This window comes from Caenorhabditis elegans, chromosome I (genome assembly GCF_000002985.6).
Source record: "Caenorhabditis elegans chromosome I".
Lineage (NCBI taxonomy): Eukaryota > Metazoa > Nematoda > Chromadorea > Rhabditida > Rhabditidae > Caenorhabditis > Caenorhabditis elegans.
The window spans coordinates 11,539,775-11,560,588 of NC_003279.8; the positions used below are offsets into that span (position 1 = coordinate 11,539,775).

Genomic DNA, 20,814 nt, shown 5'->3' on the forward strand with positions numbered 1-20,814 from the left:
TAACTCTTTTCGTTTTAGAGATATAGGTTCTTAAACTCACCTTCGCATTCTTCCCGGCCAACTTGATCGCCGGCGGTAGATTCGCCGTCTGAACCCTCTTCTTCACATCCCCAATCGACATCTTCAATCTCTGAACATCCCGCAGCACACCTTCCACATTCTCCCTCGACGGAGTATAAATCACAGCCATCCGGATCCCGTTGGCTCTTCTCACCACATCCCGTGCCAACTGCTCCAGGGAGTCAATGTCTGCCCAGAAAGTGTCACATGTGTCACGTGACGTGGCAACCCATTTGTGAGCATCTGAGAGCTCATCACGAACCATTGCAACACGTTTCGCGGTATCGGAAAAGTTACGGCGGAGATCGTGATGAGCGTCTCCTTTTAGGGAGGGGATGATCATGTTCTTTGCCATTTCCAGTTGCACCATATCGTCTTTTCTGGAATTTGAGGAAAGTTTTTGGGGTGGCCTAAACCAAAGCCAAAACCAAAGCCAAAGCCAAAGCCAAAGAATAAGCCGAAGCCTCAGCCTAAGAACAAGCCTAAGCCTCAGCCTAAGCCTAAGAGTGAGCCTAAGTCTAAGCCTAAGCCAAAGCCACAGCCAAAGCCAAAGCCAAAGCCAAAGCCAAAGCCAAAGCCAAAGCCAAAGCCAAAGCCAAAGCCAAAGCCAAAGCCAAAGCCCAAGCCAAGGCCAAAGCATAGGCCTAAGCCTCAGCCTAAGAACAAGCCAAAGTCTAAGCCAAAGCAAAAGCCAAAGCCAAAACCAAAGCATAAGCTTAATCCTAAGCCTCAGCCTAAGAACAAGCCTAAGCCTAAGCCTAAGCCTCAGGGTGAGCCTAAGCCTAAGCATAAGGTTAATCCTAAGCCTAAGCCTAAGACTACGCCTAAGCCTAATTTTAAGCCTAAACTTAAGCCCACGCATAAGCTTAAGCCCACGTTATTGGAGGTTTGAGAGCCGCCATACCTCTCCTGCAATTCTTTTGTAAACTGTGCAAGCCGTCCGTCAAGCTTCTCCAATCCATCTCCATCCAGCGAATTCACATTCTGAGCTGCCTCCTTCTCTGCCATCTCACACCATCTCACAACTTCATCCAGCTCCAACTTGAGCTCCGGCTCCGTGAGAGCACTGGATAAAGCCTTAGAGATCGCTGCTCCCTCGGCTTGACCGACTCTTCTGAATCTATCCTCAATCCCGTAGACTTTCTGCCGAATGTCCTGAGATTTTGGGGAATCTTCTTGCATTCGGGGTACCAACTGGGAGAGCTTCTTCACGAGATCTATCACCGGTCCTTCTGCGTTGGCGACACGTTTTCGCAGCTCGCCGAGCACATTTGGAGCAGATTTCCGATCCATTTGGGGGATCTGGTCGGATTCGTATCGTTCGGCCTCGTCGACAAGGGCGTCGGCGAGTTGGATTAACTGGAAAATTTAATTTGGTGGACTTTAAATTTATCAGAGCCCGAAGGTTTAAGCCTCAGCCTCTAAACCTAAGCCTAATCCATCTAAAAATTGTTTTTTTTTGCTAAAAAATTTTTTCCTGGAAAATTAAAATATTGAGAACCTTATATAAAACCAAGATATGCCAATCAAAATCGCTCAAAACATGTCAAAAGAGCAGCGGTGTGCGGGCTCAAGTGACACACACACACAGACAAAAGTGTAAGCAGTATATAATAATCTTGGGAGGGGGTCCCAAGTGGCCGCCGCCGTCTAAGTATTACAACTCTTCTAACCTCTTGCATTGCATTCCATTCCTCGTTAAACTTTGGCAGCTTGTCCTTCCGTTGAAGTGCCATTTGACGCAGCATCTGGAAGATATTTAGTAGGAATTCACGAGTTTAGAGGAATTTTCATGATTTTTAACAAAGAAATTCGGATTCTACGCGGGAAAATGTGTCGGAGAGGCGTGTTTCAGCAAAATTAATGTTGGGTAGGAGTGGCTCAGGTGGTAAGAGGTATTGCCATGTCGCACAACACATAGGTTCGATCCCCGCTGGCGGCAAAATTTTTTTCTACTAAATTTTTGTCGGCTATGAGTGGCTTAGGTGGTAAGAGGTTCGGGTGTGGCGCTCGATACCCTGGTTCGAACCTCAGATGGCTCTACTAGATTTTTCTAGCCCTAATCCAGCTTACCGTAATCCTCTCCCTCGCATTCTCGGCTTGCGCAATGTTAATAGTCATTTCATTTTTGGCCAGTGTCTTCTCACAGGACTCCAGTTTGAGTAGGGTTTTCTGAAAATGAAATATATAAATTTGAAGAGAAATTCGATGAAAAGTTACCTTCAAATCGTCATCAGCACTATCTAGGTAGTCAAACGGAAACTCTTCGAAATTGGTGTGCGAGTCCTCGATTGAGTCGAGCACTTCGAACATTGAAGCGATTTCAGACTCGGAATCCGGCACCGCCGAGGAAATTTTGTGATCCTGGAAGAAAATAGTAAAAATCAAAGAAACAAGTTTTTCGAGAGCTTTTTTTTAAACAATCCCGACTAGGTTTGAAAAAAAGGTGTCTCGCAACAAAAACTACAGTAGTTTTTGCGCTGTGAACCACAATTTTTTTCAATTTCCAAGCCTAAGTCTAAGTCTGAGCCGAAACTTAAAACTAAGCCTAAGCCTGAGCCTAAGCCAAAGCCAAAGCCAAAGCCTAAGCCTAAGCTTAAGCCTAATCTAAGCCTAAGCCTAAGCTTAATCCTAATCCTAAGCTTAATCCTAAGCGTGAGCCTGAGCCTTAGTATAAGCCTAAGCCTAAGCCTAAGCCTAATCCCAAACCCAAGCCTAAGCCTAAGCCTAAGTCAAAGCATAAGCCTAAGCCTGGGCCTACGCCAAAAACTATCCATACCTGAAGCTCATCTCCACTGGAAATATTCGCAGTCTCTTCATATTCATCAACCGGAACTTCTCGAACAGTCCGTTCAATTGACTCTTGTGCAGGTCGGGCTTTAAGGATCTCTGACGTGGATACTTCTGCTACAGTACCCTCTGAGGGTCCCGCTGAGGGCCTCGCAGCCGGGATAGTTTCTATCACTTTCTCTGTCTCATCCGGTAGAATAATTGTTCGTTTCTCCTCCTCCTCGGTCGCCTCATCCTTGAGCTGCTTAACCTCTAACTTTGGCTCAACAGGCTCCACTGGCTCCAATTGCTCCACAGGATCTACCTGATCCACAGATTTTTGGCCTACAGTAACCGCCTCACTGATCACACTATCATCCTCTGTAGCTGTTCCATATGCCTCCATTGCCAGCTGCAAACTCGAGCGGCTCGTGCGATCTGGCGAGGATTTCTCCGGCTCCTCCGGAACTTCTGGTCTATCGGGTATTGTAGATTTGACAGTCTCCACTGGCTTCTTCTCAGTCGCCGAAAGTCGAGCCTCGAGCTTCTCTATCCTGTCACGGAGCTTGTCCAGGGTGACGTCATGGAGTTGGGGGCCTGAAACGTTTTACTTGCTGCGCTACAGTAACCCTCCACTATACCTTTTCCCGGAAGAGCACAATGTATGGCAGTTGCTCTGGAAGTTAGGGAGACAATATGGGAATCTCGCTCGGCAAGCTCTTTACGTGTCGATTTAGCAATGTCCACGTCATCAAGATTACGGTCGGTGAAGACGTCGAGTACCAGGAGGAATGAGTCAATATCCTGAAAAATTGCAAAGTTTTTTTTAATGCGGCCATTCAATTATGGCTAGTGAGAGTACTGTAGTTTTGTTGAAGATACCAAAATAGTGAGTGTAAGCCTCAGCCTAAGTCTAAGTCTAAGCCTAAGACTAAGCTTAAGCCTAAGCCTAAGCCTCAGACTCCCAGAACTCACCTTCTTCAGCTGCTCATGCTGCTCCACAAGCGACGGCACCTTATCCCGATGCTTATCCAACTCCACCTCCACCTGCTCAATCCGATTCGTCAGCTCATCCAGCTTCTCAATAGCCGAATGTGTCTGAAGCTCCAGTCTTCCAGTCTCTGCAATTTTCCGGCCTTCCTCAATAGTATCATCAAGAGCTGGTCGGTACTCATCCAAATACTCATCCAAATTCTCAACTCGCTTCTGATATTCAGTCACCATTGATACGGGAGATCCATTGAAATCCAGCTGAGCTTCCAAGTTTTCAAATAGGTCGCACAGTTCTTGAACTCTCTTGTCGAATGGCTGCTCGGACGGGGAGCTTAATCTAGCGTCACGGAGCTCTGGAGCAGGAGCTTTTTCAGCAGAAGCCTTTACTTCCAACTCCTTCCATTTCTGATTCAATCCAGCTAGAACATCAGATGACGTGGCAGCTAGCCGGGGATTCTTGGCCGCTAGCTTCCTGGTTCGAGAACTCAATCGATCTCTGTCGGCTCTCAAGAATCGCAGCTTCTCCGCAATTTTCGATGGTTCCTTATCAGAAACTAGCTTAAGCTCTTTCTCAAGGTTCTGGTGGAGCTCGTCGATTTCCAACAGGGCAGACTCATCGTCCTCGGACATTTCCTGAATGGTACGGCACCACGAGTTCAGGCGGTTTTTGAGAGCATCTGCACGGAGCCGCTTCAGGGAGAGCACGTCGTCAGGGATTTTTATGGCGCGTTCGCTGAAATTAAGACATGGCGCATGGAGTGAAATTTGAAATTTTTTAAAAAATCAATAAGAAAACTAACTTCAACTGTCTCTGCAAGTGCTCGGCATTCTTCATCGCAGCCTCATTCCGATTCCATTCACTTATGAGCTCATTGACAATTTCAGCTTCTTCCGGCCGATCACTTGCCGCGTATTGGTCCAATTTCCCTTCCATTTCCTCCAAAAATCGCTCAATTTCGTCTGATTCCATTTTCAGCCTCTGATACATTTCAACACAGTCTTCCAGACGTTCGATGCACGTAGAACTTCTCTCGTAGAGCTCTTTTGACTTGGTTTTTGCATACTGCAGCTTTTGGAGGGTCTCCTGGAAAAGTAAGAATTTGAAAAAGTTCCAAAACAATTACAGAAAATCCCGGAAAATTCCATAGCTCCGAGTAAACTTTCAGAAACTTCCAGCAACTTCGAGAAATTTTGAGAACGTTCTAGAACTTTTTAGATAAAATTTTCAAAAAACGTACCTTAGAAGTCTCCTCATCTAGAACCCGATCCTTCACCAGTTGCTCTCGGTTTTCAGCCAAATCCTTCCATTTCTCCTGTGCCCCATCGAGCATTCTAACAAGTGCTCGAACTTCCATCAGAGCCCCACCACACTCAGATCCATCGATTCCAGTGGTGTCATCTAGTCCCATTTCAACATTTGACAGGGTTGTGATAACTTTTTCAAGCTTCTCCTCAAAACCTTTAGGCCTCTTAAATTCATTGAATTTCCGCTTGAGCTCTGCCATTGTTTCCTAAAATTTTTAAAATTTTTGGATAAAGTTTAGGGTTTTTGCAGGAAATTCCAGATTAATAGCTTTAAAAAACCAAAATTTTCAGCTGAAAATTCTACAGTTTTTGCAAAAAATATGTTTCTAAAAAATACTGATTTTCAGGCATGATATAGAAATTTTAAATTGATGGCCTAGGATTTTCCTAGGCCGCCATCTAAAAACTGCCATAACTTGCTTGAAAATCAAGATTTTCAAATTCTAATTCTTGCATCATTAGATTAACTGAGATTTCTCACAGAATTCCAAAAATTTTGGCTAAAAATAAAAAAAACTTTCAGCTCACATTAGCATGATTAAGCTGCTCCCGCATTCTCGCCGAGTCGTCTTTCTCAGTGGCCGTCGAGTTCATCTCATTGAGCTTCACAGTCCATTCCTCAAACTCGCGGGAGAGTTTCTGAAAAATGTTTTAACTTAAAATTTTCCCAATTTCTATTCCAGAATAATTATTGGGCACTTCAAGCAAACATGTTAAAAACCATGCGATTTTGTTTCAAAAAGTATATCCACACATTCTTCCTACCGGTATCAATTCAGCTTCATTTCCAAGGTCTTCCTGTGCAAAATTGAGGTCAAATTTTAACTTTAAATTGGTGGCCTAGAAACCCAAACTAGGCCAAAAAATTTAATGAAAAAATCAGATCTTAAAAATATTGATTTTGAAGCAAATTACAGCAGTTTCAAGTTGGTGGCCTAGGATTTTTTTAGGCCATCAAAATAAAACCGCTAAAATTTACTGGAAAATTGATCTTTTCAAAATTTCTTTTTGACAATTTTCATAATAGATGGCCTAAATTTTTGAAGATCTTAGGCCATCAAAAACTGATTTTGAAGTTGGTGGCCTAGAAAAATCCTAGGCCACCAAAATCAATATTTTCAAATTTTATCTTTTAAATCAACTTTAAAAGACTATTCCTCACAATTTCACACTGCTGGCCTAACTTTCTCAGGTTTCTAGGCCATTACAAACTTACGTGGTACTCATGGGGAATGTCAAATGCGGAAATGTCTGCAGATTTTCTAGCTTGTAATAGAAATCCGATTCGAGCGCTCCAATTCTGAAAATGGTAATAGTAATATTTGAAAATCAATTAACTCTTTAGGTTAGAATAATCTGGTGACCTAGAACTTTCCTAGGCCACCAATTTCAAATGTTTGTAACTCTGCCTAAAATTGAGATTTCTGACTGTTTCAAAACGCGTCAGAAAGCATTTTTTGCCAATTTTTACAAAATAAAATTAAAGTTTAAGAAACTTTGATTTTTGAAGTTGAAATCCAACCTGGAAGAGCATTATCTGCTTCTCGAAATCTTCACATTCTGACACAGTCCGTGTAAGAGCAGCCAGCGCTTCATTAGCTCTCGCTGTGATTTGATCTTTGGCTTTTGCTAATTTTGAGAGCTTTTCTCGAGAATTATCATCCATCGGTAGGGATCCGATTTCTCCGAATAGGCTGGAGATATTGTCCAGTGAGCTTTCCAGATGCTGAAAAAAAAATTTCTGAAATTTTTTTCCCGGATATTTTTTTTTAATTTAAAATGTTTATAAGAATAAATTTTAATTTTTAATCTCAAGGCCTAGAAAACCAAAAGCTTAAATTTCTAGGCCAAAAAACTCACATCAAGATTTTCGGCTGCTGTTTCAGCGTCCAGCGACTCTCTTTTTCCCTCGATGGCAGTTTTTATCTCGTTTAAGGCTTCTTCGCCTTCCCGTAGGCGTTCTGGAATTTTTGTTTAAATATCGAAATTTTTTAAAATTTCAACTAAAAAAATATGTTTTTCTTTGAAGTAAAAATGCAAGAGTTGGCGGCTCAATGAGCACACACACACACACGGTGACTGCTCAAATATTGACTTTTGGCTCGAGATGAGATGAGGGATCTCGGTGAGTTTCTTAAGCTGGATTTTGATTTTCGAAAAAAAAAACTTGTTATGGAATTTGAGGGATTAAAGGCACATACAGTAACCCAAAATGTTGATTTTAAAATTCTTGAAATCAGCTTGTCGATAGCTTTCATTTAAGTATAATCATGCCTAGGTTTAAGAATTTTTGGGTCCCGCCGCGAAAACTACAGCACGCCCCCCCCCCCCAGTTAGTTTTCGTGGCGGGACCCAAACCTAGTCATGTTTATACTTATTTTGAAGCTCTCAGAAAGCAGAATCCGAAAATCACACTTACTTTGTATAAAAACGTCCTGATCTCTTTTCGCCTTTCTCAAATTCTCCTCCAAATCCAACTCCAACTGATTCCATCTCTTTATCAGTTTCTCCGTCGAATCCTTGGTCTTAATCACAATTTCCTGTGAAATCTCGTCATCATCCATGCTGAGGATCTTCTCGGCGGTACGTTCTGCCTCCTTTCGCTGCGAGACCCGCTCGCCAAGCTTTGCCGCTTCCTGCTCGAGACCTCGGACTAAATCTGCGATTTCGAGGTCGGAAACTTGAAGACGATCGAGGTTTCGTTCTATTTCCTGGAATTACATTACAAAATCAATAGGAAATTTGAATTTCGCGCCGCCACAAAATCAATTTTTAAAAAAATGAGATTTTTGGCTCAACTGGGTACAGGTTTGCCTATGAATCACAAGACCCTGGTTCGACCCCCGGTACTGGTTAATAGTTTTTGCATCGTGTAATAACTCACTTCCAGCGTCTCCTCAGCCATTCTGAACTTGCTTCTCGCCGACATAGTCACTCTCCGCTTCTCCTCCATTTCAGCTTTTCGTGTCTCTGCTTTTTCGACAGTCTCATTGCTCATTTGGGAGTTGCGGGCGGTGTCAACTGCTCGTTTTGCTCGGAGCAAGTCATGCTCAATCGCAACAACATCTCCAACTCGGGACCACGGACCGTCAAGCTCTTCCAGGAGCTGAGCTTCTGAAGTTGGCTCTTGGAGTGGAGCGGGCTGAAAATGTGACTGTAATTTTATGGCGGGAAATTAAATTTTCTGAGAAACCGTTTATGGTTTTGAGATGTGTGAAAGTTGAATAGGGACATCAAAATAATCAAAATAAAACTTTGATGGTCTAGAAAACCAATACTAGGCCACCAAAAAAACTAGTTTGTAGCTATACTTTTTCTTCAAAAAAAACCCCACTTTTTCCGTAGTTTCCTGCACAAATGTCACGTGTTTCTCTGCTTCTGGTTCCTCGGAATTTGACAACACCAATTGCTCTTCCTTCTCCACAGGCTTCTCCTCAACTTTCAGCGCTGCAAGTCGTTTTCCAGCGATTTCGAGTCCTTTTTTCAGAATTGCCTTTTTCAGAAGATCTTTTTCAATGAAGCCCACGTTTTTGTCTTGAACTTGGAGTTGTTGCTCGAGTTTATCGATTCGGGAGCGGCGTTCATTTACCGGGAGTTGGGAGAGCTCGTTTATCACTCTGAAAAATGGATTTTTTTCAGGCTTTTGGTTAAAATATTTGAATCAATCCTACCGAGAGCTATCACACTTGACATCCATTATGCCTGGGTCCCACCACGAAAAATATGTACAGTACTACATCAGTTTTTGAGGTGGGACCCAAAACGATCAGAACCTAGGCATGATGGGGGTCAAATGAGAGCTCTCAATGAGTCAAGTTCAAAAATTCAAATTTCACAACATTTTTAAAAATCCTGACTAACTTATCAACGGCCTCAATCCATTGCTCAATCTTCGCGGCCACAGCGGCTTCTTCACTTCCATTCCCATTACCACCGGCTTCTTGTCCAGTTAGTACATTCATTGCTTCACTGATTTTTGTTACAATGCGAGCCCATCCCTTTGCAAACTGCTCAAAAGCGTCATTGGCTCTTTTGAGCTGCCGAGCATTCAGTTTCGCCACGTGGAGGTGCTCAAGTTCCAGCTGGAGCCGGTTTACGCGGGCTTCTTGCTCTTTTATCTGGAAATTGAAAAAGTTTATTAATCAAACTTTTAGCGGCCTAGATATGGTTTTCTAGGCCAAATCCTGTGATTCCTCTTGATGGCCTAACTTTTCTATTGTCGGTTTTTTTTTGTTATAATTTTCAAAAAGAAGAGATTCTGACCTTTTATTTGAGTATAATCATGACTGTGCTCCCTTAAACTTAGAATAAAACTACAGTAACCAGTGGGCCTAAATGCGCGAGTCACTAGGATATATATATATATATTAATGTTGGTTATGTGTATTAAAGTTGGTGGCCTAGAAATACAAAGTTAGGCCATCGAAGTAAAATAATACAAAACTATATGCTAACACAGGGAATATATCTGTTAAGCCATCCTGGGCTTTTTGCGGTGGTGGCCTAACTTTGGTTTTCTAGGTTATCAACTCCAATGTGCTCTAACTCGGCGGAAAATCAATATTTTTAAGTGAAACAAAAACCGATCGAGATGAACATTTTTTTAAAATTAGATTAGTTTTAAAAAACTACGATTTTATGAAATAAAATCTTACCTGAATCAACTTCTCCTGGCAGGTGTTCATCATCTTCCGAATGTCATCCTTTTTCCGCGACACCTCGAACTTTTCCGACCAATCTTGAAGTGGCTCGAGCTCATGGGAAAGCTTCGAAATGTGCAGCAAAAACTTGTCCACCAGCTGATTTTTCTGCTCTTCTCCCTCAGTATCAGTGGACAAACCTTCAGATGAAGCTGGTTGCTCTTTCTGCTCATTTTGGCTCTCCTGAACCTGCTTTACATCTGCTTTTCCAGATTTTACAAGGGTCTTTCCGTGCTCTTCGATTCTGGCAACTAGGTTGTCCCATCGCTGGGTGATTGAGTCCAAGCTCAGTCGAACAGCATTTGCAGCTGCACCGTTTGAATCGTCGAGCCGGCCCACGAGCTCACAGGAGAGCTGGGAGAGTCTGGAAAATTTTTATGTTTGAAATCAAGCTAAAAATTCAAATTTATTTAGAAACATTTTGGCGGGAAATTCAAATTTCAATTTTTTTTTTCTCCTACCTAACAAAACTGGCATGCTCCTGCTCAAGCTGCTCTTCAGTCTTCTGAAGCCGTCTGACTTGTTGTGCAACTTGCTCCTCATTCTCCAAATGATGTGCAGATTTGAGCCCCGTCATGAGCTCATTTTCTCGCTCCGCGAGCCAACCTGACAAGTTCTCGAACACCTCATTAGTCTTATCCAGTAAATCCGCCAAGCCATCCAGCTTGGTGGCCCGCTTTTCGGCCCACTCGCAAACATGTCCCCATCGAACTGAAACTGCACTTAGAGCATCTTCCAGTGTCGCTACTGAAGCGTCATTTTCTTCATCAACCTGAAAAAATCAGCTTAAATTTCTGGTTCAAGCCGCCTCAGAACCTACCACAGCCACAAAACTCTCCAGCTTATCAATTGTCTCCTGGAAATCGTTAAGCTTCTGCTGAAATTTTGTGTGAAGCTCGATTTGTCGAAGAGCCTGTGAGGAGTCGGCTGCTAATGGGCCGAATGACTCAATTTCCAGCTCAGCAGCGTCGAGCCATTGACTTATTGTGTCGAGCTCGCTGAAATTATTTGTTTTTGGACTAGCTACCTTAGCCTTCGTGACGGGACCCAATTAGATCCAAACCTAGTCATGACTATACTTAAATGAAAGCTCTTGACGAGCTGAGCTTAATGTTTTTACTCTACACTCAGAAATTTCAAAACCTAGCCCACCTTTGCTGAAGCAAGTGAATTTGCTGCTGGAGCACAGCTTGCTCTTGCATTGCCTGCTCTCTCAACGCTTCCCATCTCGTATTCACAAGATGCAAGTTCGCTCCAATGGACTCTTTTTCCTCCTCACTTTCCGATTTATTACTGAGCATCTGTCCACGGAGCAGCACTCGGCCTACCGTATCCTGACTGTCTGTGAGACTTGACATGAAAGATTCAAAGTCTGAGAACTGTGATCTGACGGATGCCAGCTCGACACGTGGCATTTGTGTAAGAGTTGTGAGCTCATCTTCGGCTTCGAGAAGCCATGTGAGCACTTGCTCGATGCAAGATTTGAACTCGGCGAGCTGCTCTTCGCGCCGGGCTTTTTTCGATTTTCCCGACTTTTGCGAGGATGACGATGATTTTCGAGACCGCACTTCGCCCTGAAAAATTGTGTAAGTTTACGGGAGGCTTTTGTAGATTTACGGGGATCTATGTAGAATTATTTATAAAGCTTTATGTAGATTTACAAGAAGCTGTGTAGATTTACGGGGGTTTATGTAGATTTACGGGCGCCTGGGAAGACTTACAGGAATCAATGTAGATTTACGGGGAATCTATGTAACCTTACAAAAATCTATGTAGATTTACGGGGTGATTAGTGTAGATTTACAAGGCTCTATGTAAGTTTACGACTTCTATGAAGGTTTACAGTCTTTTATGTCGAATTACGGAATGGTTTATGTAGACTTACAAGGTATCACGACAATTTACGTGAGGTCTTTGTAGATTTACGGGGATCTATGCAAATTTACGAGTTCTATGTAGGTTTACGGGGCAAAATGTGAATTTTTTCAATTTTTGCCCACCTCAGCGGATTGTTCAAAGCTTTTTCCTCTATCTAACATTGCCTGATGATGTGCTGTGGGCGGAGTTTGTGGCGGGATTTGCAGAGCTGACGATGATGACGTGGATGGTTGAGAGGAGAGCATTTTGTGGGAGGCGAGAAGAGCGGCAACTTTTTGTTGCTGGATTTGTTGGGCTTCTAGTTCGGTCTGGAAATTAATGAAGAGAAGTTTTGACTGGATTTACGAGGATCCGTGTGGATTTACGGAGGACCAGTGAAAATTTACAAGAAGGTCATGTAAATTTACGGGAAGGGGTGTGTGGATTTAAGGAAGGGTGTGTAGCTTCCCGGAGTAGCAATGTGGACTCACAAAACGTTCATGTAGATTTACGGAGTACTGTGTAAATTTACGGAGATGTGTAGATTTACGGGTGTCATGTAGATTTAAAAAAATTTGCTGTAGATTTACGGCTACAAAAACTCACTTCAATTTTACTCGTTGATATCATTGCCAGGTACAAGCTCATCAAATAGCATAGCACCGAATGCGAGTCAAGCTGATCGCTGTGAAGATCTGCAAAAAAATTGGTTTAAAAATATTATTTTGAAGAAAAAAGTCTCAAATTCGAAGTAAGCTAGTTTTCAGCTTCAATTTGAGTATAAATACGACTGAAACTACAGTAACCCGTGCGTGGCGAGACCCAATTCTTTTCCAATATACAAAATCCAGATAGTATTTTCAAAAAACTGAATAAAACATTCTCCAAATTGTTCAAAATTTCAAAAGGTTTATAACCTATTTTTCTACGATTTTTCCAAAATGTTATCAAAAAATCCAAAAATCTAACACTAAACGGGTAAAAACGTGGGGGTGACAGATGGGCAATGTCCTCTAGGATACCCAGAGAGGCTGGTAATAAATGTATAATTCTATTTATATGTATTAGATATGTCCCATAAAATTGTCGTAAAACTGTGAACGGGGAAGAGAGGGGGAATAGGATTCCGATGATGATTCGCACTTAGACACCTGTCCCCACAGGGGGAAAAGTGTAAAAACGGTTATTTTTTATTGGATTTCAACTTTTTTTGTAAAGTCAGTAATAGGCGGAAAGGTTAGAGGTATGATATTAAATTTAAATTTTTATTTTTGAAAATATGTGTATATTTAATTTTTTTCCTAAAAATTTTAATTTTTGAGGTCTTTCAAAAAGTACACAAAAAAGCTAACTATTTGTAAAAAAATACAGTTTTATATCGACTGGATTTGATTTCACTCAAAAATATAGATTTCCCGCCGAGTTACAGCCAATTGAAGTTGGTGGCCTAGAAAACCAAAGTTAGGCCGCCGACCCAAGGCTTAGTGGCTAACAGAGACAAACACGGAAAAATAGGCCAAAGTTCGCATAAGTTTTTATCGGTGGTAATCTGCTAAATTACAGCAATTTGAAATGGTGGCCTAACTTTGGATTTCTGGGCCACCAAATTCACCGGGCTCTAAGTTAATTGAAAATTCATATTTTGAGCTGAAAATTAGTAGATATCCTGAAAACCTTCCTTTCTTTCCAAATTATATAGATTTTCGAAAAAGTTTCCTAATTGTGAAATTGATGTGAGCCTTTAAACCTTGTGGTTACTGTAGTCGTCGTAAAAATTTAAATTTTAAGAAACCCTCAGTCATGATTAGACTCAAATGAAAGGTATTATTCTCCTATCTTCACAAATTTATATCACATGGCCGAGCATGCAAAACCTAGGCCATGAGATGAAAAAGTTAGGCCATGGGGGTTAAAAAAGTCAATTATGGGTTTTTTTTGCAAAAAAAAAGATAGCATAATTTTGCAGAATCTGTTTCCATAAGATTTACATCATTTCCGGAATTTTTACGCGGGACAAAAATTTGCAAAAAAGCGACAAAAAGTGGCAAAAATCGGGTGAACAAAATTTCCGGTTTCGACGCGGTATTCTCGTCATTTTGTCTCCTGATAAATCTCCCATGATAGTGATAAAAAGATAACAGAAAAATGTATTCAAGAATACAAAAAAAGGATAGAATGGTTAAGAAAATTCTGCGAAAGAAGAACGAAAAAAAAAGGAATTTCTGTATTTCGCACCACTTTATGAGTGGACACACATCGTTTATTGACAGTAAAGATCAGGGAAACAATTGAGTGGAGAGGTCTGGTGTTTTGACAGGCATAAAATAAGGAAAAGTAGAAGAAATTTCGATTAATTTAAGGTAAAAATGAGAGAAAAATCTTAAAAATTGACTGAAATATGGCAGTTTGAAAAAATTGAAAATTTATAAACGAAATTTTTTTTTCGAAATTTTTTTTCAAAACTCTAATTTGTCTAGAACTTCAAATTGTTTGCAGTTTGTTTAAACAAAATTTACAATAAAAGTAAATGAATGTACAAACAAAGACTATTTCGTAATTTTCAGTGGTTTTTGTGCTAAATTGAAGTTAAAAACTAGAATTTTTTAAATCTAGACATCTAGAGTAAAAAATTGTTTTTCGAAAATTCTGAACACGATAAAAAAAAAAAAATTGTAATATCTAAAAAATTGAATAAACTTTACTTTTCCGAAAATTTAAATTTTGAATTTTTTTTTGAATTTTTAACCTTTTTAACTTATAACTTTATATTTTCCAAAAAGCTGTAACATTTCAAACATTCTAATTTATGAGAAATTGTAATATAAGCTGTTGTGCTCATTTTAAGCTAAAAACCAGCATAATATCCTAAAAACTGCCAAAATTAGGGAATTTTGAAATGTGAGCAAAAATTTTATTCATCTTTAATTTTTACATTGCTGGTTTGAACTCAATATTTTTACAAAATACTCAAAATTCTTCAAAATTTGAAAAAAAAGTATCAAAAGTAGTAGTAGTAGTATGTCGTAGAAAAACGGATAGTCTATATAATGATTAGTTTGTCTTCCTATTCTCCGTGTTCTACAGGTACACGGGGACATCTTAATTAGAGATACACAGAGACCCCCCAGGCGAGAGATTATTGGAAAGTGAGAGAGGGTGGCAGAGAAAAAGACAGAAAGGGGGACAAAAGGGATATATGGTTCTCCCTGATCGGGCGGTTACGCAATCTGTCTGCGTCTCTTTTATCTGTGATCTCTCGTCTTGTTACCTATATACTTAAAACCAAATTACGCGGAAAACATCAGTGTAGGTAGGCTTTTTACCCTTTGTTGCCTGCCTACCTATGTGTCTACTTTGTGCCTATCTACTTTTTTGAATGCCTACCTATGTACCTATCTTGTGCCTACCTACCTATTACGGGACCATGAGATGAATGCCTATTTACTGGCGCGAAAATATTGACAGGCCGCGGCAGCGAGAGAGCATATGGCGAAGAGAGACGCCGGTCCCTTCGCTACGAGATATTTGCCGCCAGAAAAGTAGGCATTCTCATGATCTCATTGTCCCGTAATACCTACCTACTTGCCTTCGCGCCTACTTATAACCCATTTTGACTTACCGCATTGAAGCTCTAACTCAAGTGAATTACTGGAAAATAGATAATTCAGTGTTGACAGTTCTTGTAGGAAGGAAAGTCTTCATCACTGCCTGCCTGCCTACACGCTTGCCTATCAGTTTTTTAAAACCTACTAGGCAGTCAGGTAGTCAATCTTGTGCCTAGGCGTAAAACTGCTGTAACTCGGCTCAAAATCTTCATTTTCAAATAAAATAAAAAGTGAATGATTTCAAAAATTTTCAAAAACTTTCAAAATTGAGAAACAAAAATTTTGACCGCAGCGGGGGGTCGAACCCTGGTATGTTTTTCCGTAGCTGTGCACCTATTCTCCACTAAGCCACTTTGCCCAAAACAGTTTTTTCGTGGTTTTTCAGCGTAGAATTCGATTTTTTTTTTGGTTAGAAATAGTAACCTTTTGGATTCAGAAGCCTTGGCACATTCCATGTCTTTTCAGCGACAGCAAAAGCGTTTTCAATCCTGTCGATGGCACTCATTTCGGCGGTTTTTGTGAGGTTTATCAGTTTTCGGCTGAAAATGTTCAGGATTTCGGGCTCGAAACTATATTAACTGTGTTTGTCGCACTGAGAGCTTTCATTTGAGTATAATCATGATTAGTTTTGGAAAAAGTTGAATCCCGCCACGAAAATCACATGGGTACTGTAGTTTTCGCGGCGAGACCCTCTCTAAAATTCTTTTTGATGGGGTTCTCGAGTTCTACACGCCGAAACCTTTCAAATGACACCCATATTGCTATACTTTAAAATATTAAATTCCAGGGCCTATGTTTTCCAAATTTGAAGTCCCAGTGAGTTTTCTAGGCCATGTAGTGAAAAGTTAGGCCACCAGCTTGAACATTTCGGAGCCTAGGCATTATGGGTGTCAAATAGACTGTAATGAAATGTTGAATTTAAATTTGATATTGAATTAAAAAAAAATAAGATTAAAAGTTGTTTTGGAAAATTTAGAATTGAAAAAATCCAAAAAAATGTGTTTTTTTTTTGAAATTTTTGAATTTTTTTTCGAATAAAACCATGTTTCATGGAATCTAGAAACTCTTGAAAAACTGATTATCAATAAATTAATTTCTAATGAAAAACCCTTACTCATAAGAATGTATGAGGTAATTGAAGGCATGGCCGTCCCGGAAGGAAGATGTAAAGTCGTAGACGTCAATTTCTTCGTATGATTTCATGACTTCAATGCACCATTGTTTGATGGCTTCGGAGAGCTGAAATTTGAAAATTTAATAGAAAAAATTCTAGGAAAAAAATTTTAAAAAAAATTTTCGAAATTTTTTTTTTCAAAATTTTTTATTTATTTTTTAATTTTTCAAACCCCCGTAACTTTATCAATTTTAAAGATTTCCACTTGATTTTACACTCAAAAAACTCACCTTTTCCTCCCGTAACTGCACGGGTGCATTATTTTTCCAGAAAAACTGAACAAGCTGCCACCAGGCTGAGAGCACCGCTTTCTGCTGCCCTTCCATAACTTCCTGCGGATTCGTCTTGGAATCCCCGATATTTTGCAAAACATTAGGCCAATCGTCGGATGGATTACCCAGTACAGCCATAGTCTGTCCAATAATTGCTTGGTAGACAAAAATCGCGTTTGAACCATCTTGAAGGCTTTTGTAATCGGTTAGACGTTCTGTTCCGAGCAGGTGATTGGCCCAGCGCACGAATACCCACTCTTGGAGCTCATTTTTTGGGTCTGAAAATTTTATTCATAGCTTTTAACGTTCAAATTCAAATTTTCCGTCAAAAACTCTACAAATCGGTTTTTGAAAAATCGAAAAATATGAATTTTGAGCAGATTTACAGTTTGGTGGCCTAGTTTTAGATTTCTAGGCCAGCAAAATTTCTAGATCAGCATAAAATATGTTCAACAGAGTATTGGTGGCAACAGTTAGTTCTCTTCAAGAAGTTTGCTAGAAAAATGGCATTTGTTAACTAGTGGCCTAGAAATCCAAATTCAGGCCACCCAATTTGACTCGCTGGCCTAGGTTTGCTTTTTCTAGGCCACAAAAATAATTTTTCATTATTACAATGCTTTTCACTGACTTCTGCACGTTCATAGCTTTCACATGACACCAATATTGCCATACTTTGGAAATTTTATTCCATGGCCTAACTTTTCAGTTGGTGGCCTAGAATTTTTACTTTTTTAGAAATTGCTAAATTTTATGAAATTAAATTTTAAGAAGCACACAATATTACTGTTTCACTTTAAAATTCTACAAATTTTATCTTACTGGCAAAATTTAAAATTGGTCGCCTAGAAATTCCTCGGCCACCAACAACTTAAAACTCCCAGAACCTATTTGAAATTCAATTTTTGAATTTTTGAATACTCCTAACAAGGAATAAAAACTAAGAACATTTCAAAAATCTGAGCGTCTAAAGTCCAGGCCCAAATGCATTTTCTCGGTCACGGCTTGAAAAGTTAGGCCACCAACTCAAAATAGTCGGATCCTAGGCATGATGGCTGTCAAATTGAAGGTCTCGGTAAGACAGAAACAAATATAAAATAAATGTATGCTGAAAACTATGTTGGTGGCCTGGAAAATCAAAAAAGGTAAATTTCTATGCCATTTTTCGGGGATTTTTCTTTTTTTTTTTGTCTTAAAAATTTTTCAAAAAACTCACCGCGATCACTTTTCTTGTCCTTTTTCTCGTCTTTTTTCGGTTTCGCAGTCGAGGCGCCCGAGAATAACATGGTGTTGTTGCACTTTTTCGTTCGTTTTCGCCTATTCTATACACCAATTGGCATCTGAAATTGGGATTTTTATTAGAAAAAAAAATTAAGTTGTAGAATATAAAATTATTTTTAAAAAACGTGGGGTTATTCTAGAAGTTTTCCAAAAAATAAAAGTTACGAAAAAAGAACGAAATTTTCTGGAAAATTTTTTATTTCTAAAAAAAAATTCAAAGAATTCAAAGAAAAAAATATTGCTAAAAATGAGTAACAGTGACAAAAGTGTAAGTTTTTCTATTTTAGTTTTTCTAATTTCAAAAAATTTAGAAAATTTGAAGAAAAATTTAAAAACGAAATATTGGTGGCCTAGTTTTAGTTTTCTAGGCGACCAATTCGAGTTTTTCAAGTAGATTTTTGTGAAGAGCTAATTGTGAGTAAACCCTTTAATTTGACAATATATTGATTTAAAATTTAAAGTTGGTGGCCTAGAAAAACATAGGCCACCAACGAAAAAAAAACCAAAATGGGTGAAGCTCTATTCATGTTAAATTTAACGTGACACATCAACATTTAAAAAAAAATCAAGCTGATTTTAGTGGCCTAGAGAACCAATCCTAGGCCAGCAACACAAGAAAATTTGAATTTCTAGGCCACCGAAGCCAGTTCTGCGAAGACAATTTGGACGCATTGTGCGAACGACGGGTCGGACAGAAGCATTTTATCCGATTGGATGGATCACAGTTTTGGAGCAGAAAAAGAGCACAATTTGGAGCATGATTTGACGGAATTTGCGCAAATTCCTTTTCGTTGTGCAAATGACTATGAGATTTGTGCGAAACAATCGGAATATGCATTTGATATCTCTAATTATTGATTTTTTCAAAATAAAAATTTTGAAGGAAAATACAAAAATTCAACAAAAAATATGGCTTGAAAAAACTGAAAATGATAATTTTCAGCCAAGTTAGAGCCTTGTGAAGTTGATAGTCTAGAAATTTTCTAGGCCACCAACTTCAAATTTCTCTAATTTGGCTCAATCATCTTGGGTCTAACAAAAACTTTTTTAAAATCATTTCAATAAAAAGGGATATATTTTTAAAAAAAGCATGTGGCCTAAACTTTTTCATGGACAAAGTTCTAGGCCACGAAATCGAAAAGTTAGGCCATGAAAAAGATGAGGCAAAATATGAGTGTGACTACTGAAAGTTTGGAACGTGTGTGAAATTCATCGGAAAAGTTGAAAGAAAAATTGGTGGCCTAGAACATCAAAACTAGGCCAGCAACTGAAATTGTGTGGCCTAACCAAATCTTTCAATTAAACATTCCAGAAAATCCTAGGCCATCTAATTCAAATTCGCAAAAAATGTTTTAATTTTAAGTTAAAAGAAAGCAACTTGAATTTTCGAAATTCTAAGCCACCATACCAAAAATGTCAAGCTTTTAAATTCAAGTTCGGCTGCCTAGAAAACAAAAACTAGGCCATCAAATATATTTTTAACAGACTTGGAAGCAATTTTTAACCTCAAAAACACAAAAAAATAATAACGGCACGTCTACCACACTCTCGTAGGAAATAGTAATGGAAAAGTGTGTGTGTGTGCTCCCGGAGCATTCCCGTGTGTGCACGAGGGGACCCCTCAATCCGTCAGCTGCCGTCGTCAGTCAATTGTTACAATGCACCATCCTCTTGGACATACCCCAACGGCATTTGATGATGATTCGGACATTTCCTGGGAGCTGCTACTTTTGCTGATGTGCTCCGCGAGCTCTACTATCAAAATTTTAGAGGGGACATTTGAGAATTGGGTTGTTAAATGGAACGGGTGGACAGTTGGTTTTTGAGAATTCCCAAACTTTTTTAAAAATAAAAATAAATTTCGAATGAAAAGCGGCTTTATAAATTTCCGAATTTTTCCGAAATTAGCTTCTCATTCGGAAAATCTCCCAAATAATGTTTAAAACTACTATATTCTAAAAAAGGGCAATGTTTTAAATGTTTTTGAGTAAATTTTGTATTTTTGAGTCGTCTAACTACAAAATTTACCATTTTAGAGGAGTTTCAAAATTGTGAATTTTTACAAAAAATTGTCAATTTTTGCCACTTTTCAATAGTTTTTGATGGGTTATATGTACCTAGATTTTCTGAATTCAGCATACATAAACTTACAGTTGTGCCAATATAATTATACAAATTATGTCCCAGCCGAGTTGTGGTGCACTGATCCTCCTACCGTGTTCCGATTTTGGACAACACTGCTGAGAGTACCTATGATCTGATTTTTACCAAATATTTTTCCATGTAAGATCGCCAGATCAGCCAGGAGACGACGGAGCTCCAGGAAAGGCCGGAGACAACAGTCACGACGGAATCCCATCCCCAATTGACGCCTATGCCCAACACGACTGCATCAAGTGCCCAGCAGGAGCCCCAGGGCCAGCTGGACCAGACGGAGAGGCTGGAGCCCCAGGAGAAGACGGACCAGCTGGAAACGACGGTGCCGCAGGTGAAGCCGGAGCCCCGGGATCCGATGGAAAGAATGGACAACGCGGACAGGGAGCTCCAGGACCACAGGGACCAGAAGGACCAGCCGGGGCTGCAGGACAAGACGGAGCACCAGGAAAAGACGGAGAGACCGGACCAGATGGAGCCGCTGGAGAGGCCGGAGGTGAAGGAGCACCAGGACCAGACGCTGCTTACTGCCCATGCCCACCAAGAACCGTCGGATACGGAGAGGGTGACCAGCCACAGGCTGAGCAATCCGGATACAGAAGACGTGCTGCTAGACGGCTCTAGATGCTCGGAGTTTTTTGTCTGAA

General features: G+C 40.0%; 2 protein-coding genes and 1 pseudogene across 9 annotated transcripts in view; 2 read left to right on the forward strand and 1 right to left on the reverse strand.

Annotated features, from left to right (window-relative positions):
* Positions 1 to 18,077, reverse strand: part of dys-1 — a gene marked incomplete at both ends in the record, with an annotated part of 30,934 nt that extends 12,857 nt beyond the window's left edge. The window contains 29 exons of one of the 7 annotated variants that reach the window (NM_060545.7): positions 41 to 440; positions 965 to 1,419; positions 1,734 to 1,808; positions 2,134 to 2,232; positions 2,281 to 2,424; positions 2,840 to 3,426; positions 3,471 to 3,633; positions 3,805 to 4,555; positions 4,623 to 4,906; positions 5,061 to 5,333; positions 5,656 to 5,766; positions 5,893 to 5,925; positions 6,344 to 6,427; positions 6,650 to 6,853; positions 6,988 to 7,088; positions 7,547 to 7,838; positions 8,012 to 8,269; positions 8,462 to 8,744; positions 8,989 to 9,245; positions 9,783 to 10,191; positions 10,289 to 10,599; positions 10,648 to 10,825; positions 10,980 to 11,401; positions 11,828 to 12,013; positions 12,291 to 12,379; positions 15,713 to 15,828; positions 16,404 to 16,528; positions 16,694 to 17,013; positions 17,949 to 18,077. In NM_060545.7, coding sequence (NP_492946.1) covers positions 41 to 440; positions 965 to 1,419; positions 1,734 to 1,808; positions 2,134 to 2,232; positions 2,281 to 2,424; positions 2,840 to 3,426; positions 3,471 to 3,633; positions 3,805 to 4,555; positions 4,623 to 4,906; positions 5,061 to 5,333; positions 5,656 to 5,766; positions 5,893 to 5,925; positions 6,344 to 6,427; positions 6,650 to 6,853; positions 6,988 to 7,088; positions 7,547 to 7,838; positions 8,012 to 8,269; positions 8,462 to 8,744; positions 8,989 to 9,245; positions 9,783 to 10,191; positions 10,289 to 10,599; positions 10,648 to 10,825; positions 10,980 to 11,401; positions 11,828 to 12,013; positions 12,291 to 12,379; positions 15,713 to 15,828; positions 16,404 to 16,528; positions 16,694 to 17,013; positions 17,949 to 18,018 — 7,080 coding nt within the window. Of the gene's footprint in view, positions 1 to 40; positions 441 to 964; positions 1,420 to 1,733; positions 1,809 to 2,133; positions 2,233 to 2,280; positions 2,425 to 2,839; positions 3,427 to 3,470; positions 3,634 to 3,804; positions 4,556 to 4,622; positions 4,907 to 5,060; positions 5,334 to 5,655; positions 5,767 to 5,892; positions 5,926 to 6,343; positions 6,428 to 6,649; positions 6,854 to 6,987; positions 7,089 to 7,546; positions 7,839 to 8,011; positions 8,270 to 8,461; positions 8,745 to 8,988; positions 9,246 to 9,782; positions 10,192 to 10,288; positions 10,600 to 10,647; positions 10,827 to 10,979; positions 11,402 to 11,827; positions 12,014 to 12,290; positions 12,380 to 15,712; positions 15,829 to 16,403; positions 16,529 to 16,693; positions 17,014 to 17,948 lie in introns of those variants that run through there. The other 6 variants (NM_001306313.4, NM_001306310.3, NM_001306314.3 and 3 more) reach the window with 6 other exon arrangements.
* Positions 18,078 to 18,211: 134 nt separating this feature from the next.
* Positions 18,212 to 18,909, forward strand: F15D3.9 (SAM-dependent methyltransferase). Its single transcript, NM_001128983.4, has 2 exons — positions 18,212 to 18,281; positions 18,647 to 18,909. Exons 1-2 carry the CDS (start codon positions 18,261 to 18,263, stop codon positions 18,869 to 18,871), a joined length of 246 nt encoding a protein of 81 aa, NP_001122455.1. The 5' UTR covers positions 18,212 to 18,260; the 3' UTR covers positions 18,872 to 18,909.
* Positions 18,910 to 19,671: 762 nt separating this feature from the next.
* col-66 lies at positions 19,672 to 20,791 on the forward strand (annotated as a pseudogene). The gene is made up of 2 exons: positions 19,672 to 19,820; positions 20,302 to 20,791. Coding segments are annotated over exons 1-2 (639 nt in total).
* The last annotated feature ends 23 nt before the right edge of the window (positions 20,792 to 20,814 follow it).

Excerpts from the sequence above, each read along its gene's own strand:
- F15D3.9 (NM_001128983.4), top strand. The coding sequence starts at position 18,261 with ATGAGTAACAGTGACAAAAGT. Across the intron at positions 18,282-18,646 it reads TGAGTAACAGTGACAAAAGT|GCCACCGAAGCCAGTTCTGC; the intron begins GTAAGTTTTTCT and ends TTGAATTTCTAG.